Source organism: Callospermophilus lateralis, chromosome 14 (genome assembly GCF_048772815.1).
Source record: "Callospermophilus lateralis isolate mCalLat2 chromosome 14, mCalLat2.hap1, whole genome shotgun sequence".
Classification (NCBI taxonomy): Eukaryota; Metazoa; Chordata; class Mammalia; order Rodentia; family Sciuridae; genus Callospermophilus; species Callospermophilus lateralis.
The window spans coordinates 43,332,214-43,351,921 of NC_135318.1; the positions used below are offsets into that span (position 1 = coordinate 43,332,214).

The window sequence follows — 19,708 nt, forward strand, 5'->3', positions numbered from 1 at the left end:
CTATTAGATGCAGAGTCTCTGGTTTAATTCCTAGGTCCTTGATCCACTTTGAGTTGAGTTTTGTGCGTGGTGAGAGATAGGGGTTTAATATCATTTTGTTAAATATGGATTTCCAGTTTTCTCAGCACCATTTGTTGAAGAGGCTATTTTGTGAGCTCTCCACATCTATGATATCAACAGTTCTTGTCATAAAACTATACACCCTGCTATTGTATGCAATACGTGAGATCTCGGGGAAAGAATTCTCACGGTCAAATATGCTTTAATATCAGTTGTAAACCGATGCAAGGATTGTTTGAGGCACTTGATTTTATAAACTTGCTCTTGTAGGTGCTCTTGTATTCTTTATTTGGGATTTAAAAGAAATCCGTTATTAAATTATTAAACCAGACCTACACTGGGGAAATAAATCTGGTACAGAAATCCAGGTGAGTGTAGTTCTCATATTTCTTAATGAGTAACTTTCCTGAGCTCTATTCAGGGTTGAATCTAAGGGAAACTGTTAACTCCACCCATCCCCACACTGGGGACACTAAAGAAAAGCTAGTTCAAGAATAGAAATGTGCTAGACCTTCAGAGATGGTGAAAGGAAGTTTGAAATGAAGTAAGAGCACAGGTAAGAGAGGCTAATAGGAGATATGAATAAAGAGTTACAGACAAAGACAAGAGATGCATCACAAAGTCGTGTGGTTTGGGTGAGCAGTGAAGGAAAAGTTTGTTTCAAAAACAAAACTAAAAAGGAAATTTTTAATGTATTCATTTCCATTATCCAAGAAGCAATAAAGACTGCTATTTCACATGTATGTAAACTTTGTTCTTTTATTTAAGATGACAGGTTTCTTTTTAAGAATTAGCTTGGTTGAAATATATAAATATATATAGTAGAGCTGGCTTTAAGAAATAAAATGAAGTTGTCTAAATATGTTTACTGACATCTGTTTTATACATTTTGCTAAGATAATATCTTTAGAACTCAACACTAGATTGGTTGGTTGTATTTGTTTATAAGATTTTTAAATGAAATTATCCTTTATATATTTCTAACTAAAGACATAAAATTGGTGGCACTGGAAAGAGCGAAATGGAGTATTTTAGCCCAGTTATCTTGGTTTTCTAAATATTTATATTATTTAAAAGAAATTGTAGTAAGTTGATATTTTCAAAAGTGCATTTTTCAGAGCACTAACCCTTGCCTACATGCTTGAAAAAATAAATTTCCAAAATCGAATATGTTTTGTAAAACATGTCCTTTTATTTACCTTTCTTAGAGCTTCACAGTTTACATTGGTATATAAAGGTTCTGAGAAATTCTGTGATAAACTTGTTTAACTTTGCTTATCTGACTAGTTCTCAAATTTACTTAACTATGGGAGCCTCTTTTTGCATAACATCTACTAATATGCCTGGGACCTAGTGTTTCACAGAACACAGGTAAGTAACTGTTATAGGAGACATTATAAATTACTTTAAAAGAGACATTTTTAGCATTCCTGATATCTATAGCAAAACAATTTTAGTTTCACTATATTTAGGAATCCCCGAGGAGGATTTTATGTATCACAGATGACTACTGTCACCACAACCGTCTTGGCCAAGCTACTCCTGGCTGCCCAGCTTACTACCTCTTGTTTTCTCTTAACTCATTTCTCCAGGATTCTCCACTTGTTTTTACCACTTCTCTTCTGAGGATTCTCCCATAATTTCCTAAAGAATGGAAAATAAAATAGTGTTTACTAAGACATTTCTGATAACTTGGGGATAACAGGTGTATTACATAGATTCCCTCACACTGGCTTCTAAATGTAAATGTAACTGATGGGCCCACAGTGCAGTGGACATTAGACTTTCCAGGATTGAGGGGTTAGAAGGAGTTCTACCCAGGAATCTCCAGGCATGTCCTAACCAGGGAACCCTAGTGACTATCAGTCCTAACCTAGGAAAGGGTATAGGCCTTAAAATGTGGGGGCAGCGGGTGGGGAGTACGGACCTGAGTGCAGGCTTCCTTTTCTCTCTGGGTCCAAAGTTTTGATTTGGGAACAACTGTCTCTTTAGGCAAAGCCCCCTCTTATAATCTGCAAATGTCATCTGTCCCCCCAGGCCTACCCATCACATTAGATGACTTCCCAATTTGGCTTACTTTGTCTTAAATATTTCCATATCTACCCCTCTCAAATCCAATGTTAGTGATGAGCCACAGAACAGTAGATATTTTATTAGTCTTTCTCTTCAGTGTGAGGTGAAGACAAAAGCAAGCTCCATCTATTTCTTTGATCTCATAAACTCTTATGCATAAGTGCTTGGACCAAAAAGGCGTGTGCCCGTGCATGGGAGTCATGCTCTCACTCTTCGGGGACAACCCATACTTTCTAAGCATAGGGAAGACTGTCTAGAAATAGGAAAGATAATATCCTTTGAACTGTAATATTTCATTCAGTTGAAGTGAAAATGCATCTAATTTTAACACTCATCAGAACTCTTTTACCAATTACAGCGTCTTAAAGTCATCCATCAAATTTTAGGAAAAATAATTCATTATTTCCTTTATATCTGTGAAACTAAAACAAATTTTGCTTGGAAGGTTTACTGGTTCTCTGCTTTAAGAATAGTTTTGTAGACTGAGGCTGTGACTCAGTGGCAGAGCACTTGTCTAGCATCTGTGAGGCACTGGGTTCAATCTTCAGCACTGCATACAAAAATAAATAAAGGCATGCTGTTCATCTACAATTACAATTTTTTTTTAAAAAAGAATAGTTTTTGTATTATATTCATTTGAGAAAAAAATTGGAGTTCACCAAGCATCTTCTAGTAGTTTGCTTACCCAGTATCCCTTTCCCAGTAACTTGGATATTAGTAAAACAAGTTTCTGATCAATAAATGTAGATATACTATACTACAAAATGAATGCCTTATAACCTTTCATAGAACTTTCTTAGAATACTGACTACTATGGTTTGAAAGTTTGTGCCTTACAAAATGTACGTAGAAATGTAATTGCCATTGTAACAGTATTAAGAGGTGAGACTGTTAAGAGGTGATTAGACCATTCACCTTCATGACTGGGATTAATTCTGTAATAAAAGGACAAGGTCAACCCCCTTTGCCTTCCTTTTACTCTTACATCTCCCAAGTACATGAGCATTCTAGAGGCCAACTCGGAATTAGAATTGTCAAACCTGCCCACACCATGGCTCCTTGATATCAGACCTATGGGCCTACACAACTGTGAGCCAATAAAATTATGTTCATTAAAGCTGCACAAAAGAGACTAAGACACTTATAGCCACTTTTGAAATAATGTAATTAAGTCTATGCTTATTTGGTTTAGCATTCTACAGGAGATTTGATGTAGCAATGGAGCACAGAAATTAGGGTTATGTCCAGATGGGTGGGGGATTGAATTGTGGTAGTGCTGCTGCCTGCTAGTGATGTGCCTTGGGAAAGTTACTTCATCTGCCAGTTTTCTCACTGTAAAGTGGATGTATCTACCTTGTAGAATTGTGGTAAGATAAGGCCTATAAGTCTTAAACCTTGAAACATATTAAGCACTGTCATAATTATGAATTGGAGTGGAGGAGAAAGAGCTACAAGAATCAGGCACTCTGACAACAGTAAGATGTGACTATTTTTAGCCAGATAGTGAGAAGACACCATCTGTTTAGTAATCTGCTCTAGAATTTTCTTAGGATCCATATTAATTTGTCTCAGTTTTTAAAATCCACCTTTTAGCCCATTCTGAAAATACATGAGGCATTAGCCAATATTTCCTGTTCTCCAAAATTCCCTAGTTCCTAAAATTTCTATGATCTCTGCGGAAATCACCTATTTACAATTACCTGTTCTTCCATTACTCCTAGTTACCATTTGTCATTGGCCTAAAAACTGGCACTAAATAAAGTAACAACTATTCAGTCCTTAGTTCCCTCTTTGGTATGTGTTTATCCTGTCATTTTCAGTCTTAAGGTAGTTTTCATTAACAAAGGACCTTAAGTTGAGTTGTTCTGACTTTTTAGCTTTGAATAGTGTACTCCTTTCTAAATTGTTAGCATTTCTTTGATTTCTTGCTCTAAAAAGTTAAAAAAAAAAAAAAACCCAAAACTTATTTTTGGTGCCTTTAGCATATTTCATGAATTTCTTCTATTCCTAAGCTGCTGGAGTCTTCTAACAAGTCGACTCCATTACATTTTATTTTAAGTTTGATATTGTACCTCTTACATGTGCTTGTCTTTTTTAGAAACTAATCTCATTTGAGAGATGACTCTCTTTGAACCAACATAGGTTTCTTTAGATGCCTATTCTTTTTGAATCAATGTAGCCTCAATTGTATTGTCTGAATTTTATTATTAGAATCACATATTCATTTCACTTAATTCACATTTTAAAAGTCTTTGGTTATGGAATCATCGCTGTTTTTTTAGGCAGAACTACTTTCTAGTCAAGGGTTCTACCACTCAGCTACATCCCCATCCCAGGCAGATCTACTTTCTTAGCCCAAGGAATATTCCCTAATAATGCCCAGGAACTCAGTTGCCACAGTTCCTTTTCCCCAAGGTTTTCTTTCTACCCCATCAAACAGTTTTAAAATTTTTGATCAGAATTAACTTGAGTAATAATTTCCCTCACTGCTTTCCCAGCTTCTAAGAGTTGTGTATGTATTAATGAAATGGTGTGTATGTACTAATGAAAAATCTATCACTTTCCTAGGTACTTAGGTAGGTTTTTATACCAAAAATTCAGTATTATTGGAAACATTCTAACTGAGTTATTAGTGAATTATAAATCGATGTGAATTGTAGTCAGCACTATAAAATGAATAGAAGAGAAATAACACAATAGAAAAATGGCTGAGTACCCTGAAAACTAATAGAAATAAATATTTTATGAAATTTTTTTTCAGTTTTATGTATGTGTAGTATTGTGTGTCCTTGCATGATATAAAAATTATGTCATGGTGTGGATCATGGACTAAAAACTTTGAAAACTGCCATTTTTAGATGATGACACCTTATTTGTATTATCATGATTAAAAAGTATAGAATATTGGGCTGGAGATGTGGCTTAAGCGGTAGCGCGCTGGCCTGCCATGTGCCGGGCGCTGGGTTTGATCCTCAGCACCACATAAAAATAAAATAAAGATGTTGTGTCCACTGAAAACTGAAAAATGAATATTAAAAAATTCTCTCTCTCTCTCTCTCTTCTCTCTCTCTCTAAAAAAATATAGAATATAATTTTTAGATTAAATCATGTTTAAGAGCTGGGAATGTAACTCAGTGGTATAGCACTAGCATATAAAAGAGGGCCTTTGTTCAATCCCAAAATAAAATAAATTAAATCAATCAATCAATCAATCATGTTTTTATGTGTGTGTGTGTATGTATTATATTAAAATTATGTGCAAAACAGATAAAATTATTTTGTTGATTTTTAGCACTTCATCTGTTAATAGAAGGTAGTTTAAGTATTGAGCAGCTATATTTTAACTAAAAATATCATGATTTATTTTTAGCTGTCTTTTAAGAAATAGTGTCCCTGTGAAAAGATATTCCTGGATTTTATAACTCGTTTTTAGTACTAGAATAGATAATAACTTGTTGAATTACTGAACATCATCCATAAACATCAAATAACACATGAAAATGTCCTATGGTATTCAATTTTGTGTTTCCAATTTTTTTCTATAAAGAGTGACTGGTGGTCATATAGTAAAGCACTGGAACATGTCTTCCAACCACCCTATGATACTAAGAGCACCCAGAGGAGTGACTTCCAAAAACCAACATGTCCATTGATTTTGCCTGTCAAACACAGCAAGATGCAAAAGGCTTCTTCTGGAATAGGTAAGGTTAGCAGTGGTAAAACCTCTTTCTTGCTATCAAATTAAGATATATTGGAGGTGCTGACACCTCCTGAGAAAATTACTTCTCTTTAACAGTTAAAAATATGCACACAGCAATGGGCAGCCCTTGACAAACGTGTTATCCTTCCCTAGTGGATAGCTCGACTCCAAGTGTGTTTAATATAACATAATGACAATTGTACAGATCATTAATAACACCAGCCTCAAGTCATAAACTTAGTTGCATTCTTCTCATCACTGCCACCAAATTTTAAAAATCCTTACTATTAAAATAATAGATAGCTGGGCACGGTGGTACACATCTGTAATCCCAGTGACTCCTGAGGCTGAGGAAGGAGAATCACAAGTTCAAAGCCAGACTCAGCAATGGTGAGGTCTAAGCAACTTAGTGAGACCCTGTCTCTAAATAAAATACAAATAGGGCTGGGGATGTGGCTCAGTGGTTGAGTTCCCCTCCACCCAATAGTAGATAACACTAAATGGCAGTATTTCTCAAAATGTACTCTGAGGAACGCTAGTTTTGTATAATGTTTGTAGATAAATGATCAAATAAACAGGGGGAGTGGTTACATATGTTTTGCAAAAGTTAAGTTACACAAAATTTTTAACCTGTAGCACTCTCAACACCCTTATTCCAAGATAAGCATGATGAATTTCCAGCAGGAGAGTAAAGAATGCTGTTTTCCCCACTTTCTGTTCATTTCACTTTTTTTTTTTACATTATCTTTCATGTCTGGTGACCCACAAAACATAATTTAGGAAATACTGTTATGTAGATTATTAAAACATTTTCATATCTAAAATCAATTTGGCCTGACCATGTCATTATAATAAACTAAGTCACATTTTATGAAAGTCATTATCTGTTTGTTAGTTCATTCCTAGTCATCTCTACCTCTGAAGTAGGTTTTACTAAGTCTTAAACAAGTCCAGAATGAAGTCAAGATTAAAATTCATTTATTGAATACCTACTCTGGTCCTCACCCCCTACAAAAGTTCAGAACTAAACTTTAAATAAGGTACTGTAACATACAGGACAGTAATCAATGAAAACTTGCTTTTAGAGATCAAGAGTACCTCACTTCTGATTGCTATGATTTGGTCAGTCTAGTCAAGGATACACAGGGCAACTAGACTGAGGGTCAGGACATTAAAAAATGATCCTATCCAGCATGATTTCTACCTCAAGGGAAATAGTTAACAAAGAGGGTTAACTAATTAAATACTCTGTATCAATGACTTTGGAAAGATAAAGTTTCTAATTCAGGATAGTAGACCGAGCACAAACATAAATTTGCATAAACATATAAATAACACCCAACCAATAAACTGATAAAAGGGAATGGAAGGGAAAGCTTTCTGGAATGTGGGAAAGAATGGAAGCCTATTGATGGATGAAAAAGAGAAAAGAAGTAATACCAGAAAGGAAATTCAGTGAAGAAGAATCAATCCATTTGACTGGACCCCAAGGGGTTCAGTTGGCAGACACTGGGGAAGACAAGAACAAAGAGGGGATGGAAGTCAGGGTTGCTCAAAAGTCTGTCTCAATTAGCAGCTTCAGTCATGAGCTCTCCACCTGTCTTTACATTAAGACTATTAGAGCTGGGGGTGATGGTGCACATCTGTAATCCCAGCCACTCAGGAGGCTGAGGCAGGAGGATCACAAGTTCAAAGCCAACCTAGGCAATTTAGGGAGACCCTATATCAAAATAAAAAATTAAAAGGGTTGTGGATGTAGCTCAGTGTCCCTGGGTACTAAAAATAAAAGTATTAGAACTCAATATTTTAGCCAGATTCCAACTACTAAAACAGTTATTTTAGAAAATCAGAAACTTAGAAAATATGGGAGAATAAAAGCAAAATGGAAGATCAGTTTGGGAGGTCCAACTTTTCTAGAGCTCCAAAAAAGAGGAGTAAAAACAAAAACAAGGTAATCATGAAAACATAATGTGACATTTATTGATTATGTGTTATTTGCCAGGCACTTTATAAAGCTTTCTAAATATAAACTTTAATTCTTACTTTAATTTTTACACAAATCCTTTGTAACATAATAGTGTAGTAATACTCTTACTATTCACATATTACAGATAAGAACAGGTAGGGAGACAAACTTTTATATCTACCCTCTTAGGAGTTTTTGGCTGGGTTTGAGAATTAAATTGACTCAAAGATCAATAGGAGAAAAACAGAAATTTAGTTAAAGCAAGCTTTATGTACCTCAAGTGCCTTCATAAGGAAATGAAGATCCAAAGACACAGTTAGAGTATACTGAATTGGACAAAGCTGTACACTGTGAAAATGTAAAAAGGCAAAGGCACTTGGACTGGGTAGTTAACTGGGTAGAGAACTGAGTAACTGTTGGAGAAGGGTTAGTTTAACTAGGTTTACTGGTACAGATTTCCCTCAGGCTCATTTCCTGGGCTTGATGATAAGAATGATACTTTCCTTGTGGCAGAGATAGAACATCTTGTACAGGAATTTCATCTTCAGCTTTTAAGAAAAAGAAGGAAGATCAGAATGTTTTTGTTTGCTTGTTTGTTTGTTTTGTTTTGCTTTATTTATTTGCACCCACTGTTTTTCAAGTGTCTTTAACTCAATATGGTCAAGATACCAGCATATTTGGGGTGGTATGCTTTGAAGTCCTTCAAAAGAAAGCACAAAATTTATGCAACTCCTAGGAGAAATCATAGGGTTAACAACTATAGCATATAAGTACAGGCAACAACTTTCTCAATAGGACCTCTAAAGCTCAGGAAATAATGTCAAGAGCTAATAAATGGAATGGCATTAGGCTTCTGAACAGCAAAGGAAACAATTAAGAATGTGAAGAGAGAACCTACAGAATGGGAGAAACTCTTTGCTAGCTACTTTTCTGACAGAAGATGAATATCTGGAATAGATAAAGTACTCAAAAAACTTCATGGCCCCCCTAAAAAAAAAATCAAATAACCCAATTAATAAATGAGCACATGAATTTAACAGACACTTCTCAAAAGAAGAAATACAAATGGCTGACAAATATATGAAAAAATGTTTAACAACATTAGCAATTAGGGAAATGTAAATCAAAACTACACTGAGGGGTTGGGGCTGTGGCTCAGTGGTAGAACGATTGCCTAGCATGTGTGAGGCACTGGGTTTGAACCTCAGCAGCACATAAATAAATAAAATAAAGGTGTCATGTCCATCAACAACTAAAAAAATATATTTTAAAAATAAATTTGAATTAAAGAAAAAAAAACTTCACAGAGTTCATCTCATACCAGTCAGAATAGCAGTCATCAAGAATACAAATAATGGGCTGGGGATGTGGCTCAAGCGGTATCGCGCTCGCCTGGCATGCGTGCGGCCCGGGTTCGATCCTCAGCACCACATACAGACAAAGATGTTGTGTCCGCCAAAAACTAAAAATAAATAAATAAATATTAAAAATTCTCTCTCTCACCTCTCTCTTTTAAAAAAAAAAAAGAATAAAAATAATAAATGATGGAGAGCATATAGAGAAAAAGGAACACCTTTTGGTGGGATTGTAAATTAGTACAACCACTATGGAATCAGCATTGAGTTCCCTCAAAAGACTAGGCATGGAACTGTCATAGGACCCAGCTATACCAATCCTTGGTATTTATCCTAAAGAATTAAAGTCATCAGTGATACATGCATACCCTTGTTTATAGCAGCACAATTCACAATAGCCAAACTATGGAACCAGCCTAGGTGTCCATCAACAACAGATGAATGGATAGAGAAAATGTGGTATATATACACAATGGAGTCCTATTCAGTCATTAAAAAAAAGAAATTATGTCATTTTCAGAAAATGGGTGGAGCTAAAGACCATTATGTTAAATGAAATAAGTCAATCTCAGAAGGTTAAGGGATATATGTTATGGGGCAAATCTCATAAAAATCAAAGGGAGATCAGTAGAGGAAAGGGACCAAGAGGGGGAATTGATATTGACCAAATTATATGGACATATTATGTGCAGTGCAGATATGTAACAACAAATCCCATCTGTATGTACAATTATAATGTACCAATTAAATGTGGGAAAAATTAAGCTTAGGCATGGATATAACATTAATAGTAGGCATATAAATTAGGTCACAAAAGTGTTATGATTTTTCATTGACAACATCAACTATCTTAAGAGCCACGTACTAATTTTTTGTGGGGAGATACTGGGGATTGAACTCAGGGGCACTCAACCAATGAGCCACATCCCCAACCCTATTTTGTATTTTATTTAGAGACAGTGTCTCACTGAGTTGCTTAGTGCCTTGCAGTTGCTGAGGCTGGCTTTGAACTTGCAATCTTCCTGCCTCAGCCTCCTGAGCCTCCAGGATTACAGGTGTGTACCATTGCCTGGCATACATACTAATTTTGAAAGCAAAATCTAGAATTGAGAAAGGCTTTATGTTTAAGCAAAAGTATTCTTTATTGCACAAATATATACATGTATTCAAGGAAAAGTTTCTGGATGTGTGTGTGTGTGTGTGTGTGTGTGTGTGTTGTTAGCTGATTTGTTGGATAAAGGAATACACACATTGTTCAAAATAATTTTTGAGGAATTAAACAACTTCATTTGCATTTTGGGTGTAATTTTAAGAAAATAAATTAGCTAAATACAAATCACCACATTAAAAAAAGAAAGCACAAATTTTAAATAACTTGCTCAAAGCTACACAGTGAATGATTGTTATTTGAACCCCCAATAGCCTGATCTCTCAGTATCTGTACTCATAACTCTGCATAGCCTTTAAAGTATTAAGAAAGTTTCCTGTATCAAAGGATTTCTCTGTATTGAAAGGGTCCCTGAGTGTTTGCTTCCAGGTGTGAAGGGGAAAAAATATACACTCCTAGACATCATTATGAAATGGTAAGACAATCATGAAGAGGAGATTCTAAAAGTTTCCATAAAGAGAAAGAAAAATGTCACCACCTAAGGAATAAGAATCAATTAAAAAAAGCACTGATGCAAGGGAACAATAGAGTTAATGTCTTTAAAGTTCTCAGGGGAAATAATTTTTAACCTCGAGAAGAGGATTTACTTGGCATAGATACTCCAACCACTTTCTTCAAGTGGCACTGGGCATTAAACCCACTGAGAAGGAAATGAAGTCCTAGCACACTATTTGACCCTTAAGTGAGCAAAATTCATATAGTTACACAATATTATGAATGCTATTTAGTAGTTCTCAACTTTTAGGATCAAAGTATACACACAGTATGGGAAGTTTAAATATGATTACATAACAGAACTTGTGTTAACAGCCTTAATAAGAAAAGTAAATAAACAGTTGATAGAAGACGGGAAGTAGGGGGCTGAGGGTGTAGCTCAGTCATAGAGAGCTTGCCTGCCATGCATGGGGCCCTGGGTTCCATCTTGAGTCCTAAGAAGAATAAAGATGGGAAATAGAATAGGGGGGTTAATATTATTTAATATATGGGTAATCAAGGGATACTACCCAATATAGATGAAACAAAGAGGAGACATTTGTAATTTTTTTTTTAATATTTATTTCGTAGGTGTAGATGGACACAGTGCCTTTATTTTTATGTGATGCTGAGAATCGAACCTGGGTCCTGCCTCGAGTCGAGCACTCTACCGCTGAGCCACAATCCCAGCCCAAGAGGAGAAATTTAAAAGTCAAGGGCTGGGAGTACATCAGTGGTAGAGTGTTTGTTATCATGCACGAGGTCCTGGGTTCAGTCCCCAGAACTGGCAGTGGGGCAGTGGTGGAAGAGAGGGAAGCTCTTTAAAGGTCAAAGGAACCAGGTTAAGAACCTTAGCCTCTTCACTTAAGCTCAAGCTCACACTGTCAACCACCTACTTAAAAATCTCCTCTTGGATATATAATCACATTTTAAAGTATGATAAGGCTAGAACAGAAGGTTTCATTTCCCCCATCCAAACCAATGTCCCCAGTAGTATTCCCGTGTTCAAAGAGGGTCATCTCCATTCCCCCAGGTGCTCATGTTTTGATAATCTAGAAGTCATTCTAAAACTTTCCCTTTCCTTCCTCTATGTTCAATCTATTTTGAGCTCCAAATACATCCAAATCTATTCATTTCCATCGTCACTGTAATGAATGTAGTGCAGCCATTACAACCTCCTGCCTTTCTTCCTCTGCATGATGTGTTTTCTGCATCATCACCAGAAGGATATTTTTAAAACACCAGTGAAACCCCCCTCTTACTTTAGGTTCTTCAGTTACTTCTCATTGTTCATAGAACAAATTTCAAATTCTTTACAGTAGCCTACATGGCCCTAGTCAATCTGCCAAATCTGCTTTCTCTTCTATTGCACATAATATGGAGATTGAGAGATACAACTCAGATGAAGGGGGTAGGAAAACTCTCTGAAAGTCAGGCTTGTTCCAAACCAATTTATGTTTGCTTACTTGTTATTGCATTTCTGTAATTTAATTACATGTCCTTGTAAATTAAAGCTGAGCATGATAATAAAGCAGTTGTTTCTATAAAACATTCAAAGTTGAGTGCTTTGGAAAGACTTGAGAAATAGTCAGTCATTAACTTAGAAAATGATGATTAGGTATGGGCAAGATAGCCTTAAAAAAAAAAGAGGAGCTGGAATGAACTTTTTAGGTCTCGAAGCATTGTATACTCATTTTGCTTCAAATGTGTATTTACATTTCATTCTGTGTTAAAGAAACAGAAAATGGAAAGGATGCATTAGAGATGTAGTTTGTACAAGAAACAAAGTAGAATTCCAATCAGTGCATACATAAAGAAAAATGACTTGGTTCCCCAGTAAGAATTTGAGCAATGAACTGATAAAAATTAAAGGTTTAAGTATGGTATATGATTCTTTGCTTTAACTGACTTTTTTTTTTTTGGTTAAGCAACTAGTCCTCTTCATATAAGGAGGAGTCACTTCTAATCTGGTTGAAGGGATGTGGAAGAGTGGTTAAAGATGAGACTGGACAGATGCATTTTGTTCTAGGCTGGTCAGGAAGGTCCAGTCATTTCATAAGGGATCCTTCAAATTGGGGTTTGTGGATCTGTTCTGTTGGGCTAAACAACTTTTCCAGAGAGAAATCCTCCAAACCCCTGCCTGGGGTGGAAGACAGATTATCCAAGAATCCCTCAAACAATCCTGTTTGCAACTTCAGTACCACTGCCCCATGCTTCCTGCTTCAGAACCTCCAAGTTCCTGAGCTTTACTACAATACTGTGGCATGAGCTGGCATGATTTTTACCCCACTTTCATCCCCATATGCACTAATTTCCAGTTTTCTGAGGTCCAATCAAGCCAATGGCCACTTATCCATCAGCTTTCCAGTTTCCAAATTTGCTAACATCTTTGTTCCCATTTAGTTCTTTTTTTTTTCCCTTAAGGACATAGGCCCTCTTAATTTCTTTATTGTTATTTTTTGGAAGTTAGGGAAGAAATGGAAGGTAATGCACAGGTTGATCGCTACATTTAATTGGAAATCAGCCTTGTGACTGTCATTGCTATTTAGTATTGCTTCAGTACTTAGAATTGTCTGATCCTGGGCCCCTTACTAAAATTCATCATTTTGTTTAGTCAATTTATGAAATGAGAATAATACTTCCTACGTTGAAGGACTGTTATGAGAACTAAATGAAATAGCATGAAAAGTGCCTACCTCAGTTCTTGTACGTACTAGGCAATAAATGGTAGCTATTTCTATTATTAATCACTGCTAAGTTAGGTAGTAAGTTGAAATTTAGTTTCGGGAAACTGCCATTGAACCTCTCTTTCTCTTCCTCCCTCCCTCCCTTCAGACCTCTCCACCTTCCTCTTTCTCCTAAGTTATTGGTATTTCCCATTACTATGTTCATTATTACATCCTTGGACCAAGTATAATTCCCAAATTCAATAATATTTATTGAATAATTGAATGATAATTACATACTACTCAGAAAAAAATGTTTAAAGTCAATGTCATTTAAACTAACATGAAAAACAACATAGGCCTGTAATTAATTCCTATTTTAGGTGGTGTGTGGATACCAGATAAAAAGGATTTTTTAAAAGAAAAATATTTTAATGTAACATTTAAAAATATGTATAAAACTAGTCTGAATGTGCCAGATTTTTATATATGCATTCAAACAGAAAAAAAAATGTGTTAATGCCAATTAAAAGTCATTTCATAGTCATTCCGTTCCGTCAGCCCACTTAATTACGCCTGGTCTTTGGTATTTCAGCAATTTTATCTTGTGCTGACAATAAAAGTGCCCTTTATGTCTTGTACCACCACACAATTTCCTGGCTGCCATCCATGGTTAGTTAACAAATGGCTATGCTTCATCATATCTGAGTCCAGTAAGAATAAGTCTTCACATTTGATTTTATATAATAAAACTTTATAAATTGGAAAGGCTGATCTAATTAGCGAAGGGGTTGTATTTCATATTTAAATGAAACTCTGGCTGTTTATCGGACTACTTGATATTTTAATGTTCTTTTGCATTGCAAATCTAGATGTAGTGGTCAAATTAATTTTATAAAGTTGGTTTTAGTCTAAGTTGCTTCTTTTGCACCAAGGTATAGCATAGGACTGACTTCTTGCTATAGTTATGTTTGTGGATTTTTTAAGTGTTTTTGAAGATCTATAGCATTTTTATATTAACAATCTTTTTTTATACAGATCAAAATAAATACTATTTTTTAATATTTATTTTTTTTTTTTAGTTATAGCTGAACACAATACCTTTATTCGATTCATTTATTTTTATGTGGTGCTGAGGATTGAACCCAGGGCCCCGTGCATGCTAGGCGAGCACTCTACCACTAAGCCACAATCCCAGCCCCTCAAAATAAATACTATTGAGTAGAATTTCTAAGAGAAAATATTACTGGCAATGTTTCTTAAGTAGACACAAACAAAAGGTTAAGAAAATTTCTCAAAGTAAAACTGCTAAGTTCTCACCTATATAAGGAGCAAATTGTGGGTTTGAATGAATCCTAGCTTTGTTGATAAAACTTGAATGGCTAGATACCAACTTGTTTGGAAAATTCATATTTTAATTAGATCAAGTTTCCAAGAAACTGTGGATTTCCAACATTCTTCATGTACTTTGCCTTATGTTTGTAGCTTTCATCTAATAACACTTCTTTTAATAATCACTGGGGTGCATTTGAATTATTAAGTAGAGAAACCACTAAGAACCTGAATATCTTCTCTCAGGTTGTCCCACTTAGATATTCTCCACTATTTCAAGTTTTTTTTTTTTAATGTTTTTTTAGTTGTAGATGAGCATAACACCTTTATTTATTTTTATATGGTTCTGAGGATTGAACCAGTGCCTCACACATGCGAGTCAGGAGCTCTACCACTTAGCTACAACACAAGCCCCCACTATTATTAGCTTTTTTAAAGAAAATCTCATGTGTTTGCATAAATGAACATAGTTTTTATGTCGAATAGGTGTAATGACTGGGTGAGGAATTCCCCTCCATCATAGCTCAGAGTGCTTTCCTCTCCCTTTTGTTCCTCCATAAAGAAATGAATACTTTCATGTTATTATTTTTGAGATTCTAGGAAGTTCTTCATCTCCATTTAAAAGATGATTTATTTTATTGGCTTTCTTTGGAACTATTTCTCTTTCAATTATCTGTATAACAAGCTCCCTCAAATTTAGTTGTTTAAAACAACAATCATCTGATTTGCTCAGTGTTCTTCAGTCTTTGCTGGGTTCAGCTGGGCAGTTCTGGTCTTGGGGAGGGTCATTTGTGTGGCTGTGTTGGGCTGACAGGTATCTAGGACTGCGTTCAGCTAGGGCACTGAGATGCCTGGGTCTTCTCCCTGTGGTTTCTCTGCAGAGTGGCTGGATTTCTTAACCTGGCAGCTCAGGGCTTCTAAGAAAACAAAAAGCAGAAGTTGCAAGGTTTTCTTAAGGATTTTTGCCTGGAACTGACACAGTGATATTGCTGCCTCATTATTTTGGCTAAAGCTAAGCACAAGGCCAGCCCATTGATAATATCATTCATTGATAATATGCTTTGCGTTTTTATGGGTATAATGCTATTTTTTCTGTTCTGTACTCCTTGTCTTTTTCAGGAAATAAAAGCTTTTGTTATTTTCCTTCATATATCTTAGGCACTCTCCTTGGTTTATTTCTTACTTCGTCTTATTTGAGTACTTCTTCTAGAAGTTCTTCCAAGTAGATTTTTTTAATGGGAAAATATGATTTTGTAGCCTCCCAATATTTTTTTTTGGCTTTATAGTTACATGATAATTTGGTTAGATATTAAAATTCTAGTTTCCTTTTATTTTTATTTATTATTCATTTTGGTACTGAGGATTGAACTCAGGGGCACTCAACCACTGAGCCACATCCCCAGCCCGATTTTGTATTTTATTTAGAGACAGAATCTCATTGAGTTGCTTAGCGCCTTGCCATTGCTGAGGCTGGCTTTGAACTGGTGATCCTCCTGTCTTAGCCTCCTGAGCCACTGGGATTACAAGCAGGCACCACTGCATCCAGCCTTCTAATTTCCTTTTAATTAAAATTCTAATTTAAAATTTAATTTAACATTCTAATTTTTCTTTTAATATTTTCAAAATATTACCCAGTTATCTTGAGTCCAGTGTTGCTACTGAGATATTTAACACTAATCTGCTTTCTACTCCTTTGGAGATAATCTATGTCTTCTCTATGAAAGTATTTATAATTTTTTCTTTGTCTCAGATGACCTTAAATTTCTGTATAAAGTGTCTTAGACGTGAGGTTTTCCTTATGCACCCTGTAGGACAGGGTGGAGCAAGTGAGAGGCCTACGGTGCAAACTTTAAAGAGCCACTCGCTCCCCAGGTCATGCAGGTACCTCCTTAAATCTGGCATCTCTTGTACTTCCCTTGCCTTTTTAGTATTCTGTGAGCTCTTATAATCTGAGATCTGTGCTCTTCCTTTAAGTTGTTAGATATTTAGCCTCATTATTTCTTTGGATATTTCCTTCTATTTCTTTTAAATCTGGTGTTGGTATTTCCACCTTCAATGTCTCTTGAATTTTGTTTTTTCTTTCTTCTTTCCTCCTATATTCTGGGATAGCTTCTCAATCTAATTTTCTAGTTCAAGAATCTCATGGTTTATTGCGTCTTTTTTGTTGTTGTTGTTTGTTCCATTTCAATTGCTCCTGTTTTCTTTTTTTTTAACAGTTGATTTTTTTTACCTACATATGACATATGCATTACAATTCTTATTATACATAGAAAGCACAATTTTTCATATCTCTGGTTGTACACAAAGTATATTCACACCAATTCGTGTCTTCATACATGTACTTTGGATAATAATGATCATCACATTCCACCATCATTTCTAACTCCATGCCCCCACCTTTCCCCTCTCACCCCTCTGCCCTATCTGGAGTTCATCTATTCCTCCCATGCTCCCTCTCCCTATCCCACTATGAATCAGCCTCCTTATGTCAAAGAAAACATTAAGCATTTGTTTTTTGGTGATTGGCTAACTTCACTTTGCATTATCTCCTCCAACTCCATCCATTTACCTGCAAATGCCATGATTTTATTCTCTTTTAGTGCTGAGTAATATTCCATTGTGTATAAATGCCACATTTTTTTTATCCTTTCATCTATTAAAGGGCCTCTAGGTAGGTTCTACAGTTTAGCTATTGTGAATTGTGCTGCTATAAACATTGATGTGGCTGTGTCCCTGTAGTATGCTGTTTTTAAGTCCTTTGGGTATAGACTGAGGAGAGGGATAGCTGGATCAAATGGTGGTTCCATTCCCAATTTTCCAAGAAATCTCCATACTGCTTTCCATATTGGCTGCACCAATTTGCAGTCCCACCACAGTGTATGAGTGTACCTTTTCCCCACATCCTCACCAATACTTATTGTTGTTTGTCTTCATAATAGCTTCATTCTGGCTGGAGTGAGATGAAATAGTAGAGTAGTTTTGATTTGCATTTCTCTAATTGCTAGTGATGATGAACATTTTTTCATATATTTGTTGATTGATTGTATATCATCATCTGAGAAGTGTATTTTCAGATTCTTGGCCCATTTATTGATTGCGTTATTTGTTTTTTTGGTGTTTAACTTTTTGAGTTCTTTATATACCCTAGAGATTAGTGCTCTTTCTGATGTGTGAAGGGTAAAAATTTGCTTCAAAGATATAGGTTCCCTATTCACCTCACAGATTGTTTCTTTTGCTGAGAAGAAACTTTTTAGTTTGAGTCCATCCCATTTATTGAGTCTTGATTTTAATTATTGTGCCAAAGGAGTCTTAATAAGGAATTTGGGGCCTAATCCTACATGATAGAGATTGGGGTCTACTTTTTCTTCTCTTAGACACAATGTCTCTGGTTTTATTCCTAGGTCCTTAATCCATTTTGAGTTGAGTTTTGTGCATAGTGAGAGATAGAGATTTAATTTCATTTTGTTGCATGTGGATTTCCAGCTTTCCCAGCACCATTTGTTGAAGAGGCAATCTCTTCTCCAATGCATGTTTTTGGCACCTTTGTCTAATATAAGACAATTGTAATTTTGTGGGTTAGTCTCTGTGTCCTCTATTTTGTACTATTGGTCTACAAGTCTGTTTTGGTGTCAATACCATGCTGTTTTCTTTACTATTGTTCTGCAGTATAGTTTAAGGTCTGGTATAGTGATGCCACCTGCTTCACTCTTCCTGCTAAGGATTGCTTTAGCTATTCTGGGTCTCTTATTTTTCCAGATGAATTTCATGACTGCTTTTTCTATTTCTATGAGGAATGTCATTGGGATTTTGATCAGAATTGAATAAATCTGTATAGTGCTTTTGGTAGTATGGTCATTTTGATAATATTAATTCTGCCTATCCAAGAGCAAGGTAGATCTCTCCATCTTCTAAAGTCTTCTTTGGCTTCTTTCTTTAGAGTTCTGTAATTTTCATTATGTAGACATTTCACCTCTTTCATTAAGTTGATTCCCAAGTATTTTTTTTCTTTGAGGCTATTGTAAATGGGATAGTTTTCCTCATTTCTCTTTTTGAGGATTTGTCACTGTTATACAGAAATGCCTTTGATTTATGGGTGTTGCTTTATATCCTGCTACTTTGCTGAATTCATTTACTAGTTCTAGAAGTTTTCTGGTGGAACTTTTTGGGTCTTCTAGGTGAAGAATGATATCATCAGCAAATACTGCCATTTTGAGTTTTTCTTTTCCTATGTGTATCCATCCCTTTAATTTCTTTTGTCTGTCTAATAGTTCTGGCCAATATTTCAAGAACTATGTTAAATAGAAGTGGTGAAAGAGGGCATCTCTGTCTTGTTCCAGTTTTTAGATGGAATGCCTTCAATTTTTCTCCATTTAGAATGATGTTGTCCTGAGGCTTAGCATAGATAGCCTTTATGATGTTGAGATTTGTCCCTGTTATCCCTCGTTTTTCTAGTGTTTTGAACATAAAGGGTACTGTATTTTGTCAAATGCTTTTTCTGCTTCTATTGAGATGATCATATGATTCTTATCTTTAAGTCTATCTATTATGTGATGAATTACACTTATTGATTTCCATATGTTGAACCAAACTTGAATCCCTGGGATGAATCCCACTTGATCATGGTGCACGATCTTTTTGATATGTTTTCATATTTGATTTGCCAGAATTTTATTGAAAATTTTTGCATATATGTTCATTAGAGATATTGGTCTGAAGTTTTCTTTTTTGATGTGTCTTTGCCTGGTTTTGGAATCAGGGTGATGTTAGCCTCATAGAATGAGTTTGGAAATGCTCCCTCTCTATTTCCTGAAATAGATTGTAGAGTATTGGTATTAGTTCTTCGTTAAAGGTCTTGTAGAACTCGGCTGTGTATCCATCCGGTCCTGGGCTTTTGACTGGTAGACTTCTGATGCC

The 19,708-nt window shown here is 35.6% G+C and overlaps 1 protein-coding gene across 2 annotated transcripts in view; it reads left to right on the forward strand.

The window, feature by feature from the left end:
• Positions 1–19,708, forward strand: part of Cimip6 (ciliary microtubule inner protein 6) — a 36,213-nt gene that overhangs the window by 7,514 nt on the left and 8,991 nt on the right. The window contains exon 3 of one of the 2 annotated variants that reach the window (XM_076833932.2): positions 5,681–5,834. The exons of the other annotated variant lie outside the window; for it this stretch is intronic. Coding sequence (XP_076690047.2) covers positions 5,681–5,834 — 154 coding nt within the window. The remainder of the gene's footprint in view (positions 1–5,680; positions 5,835–19,708) is intronic. 2 annotated transcript variants of the gene reach the window in all.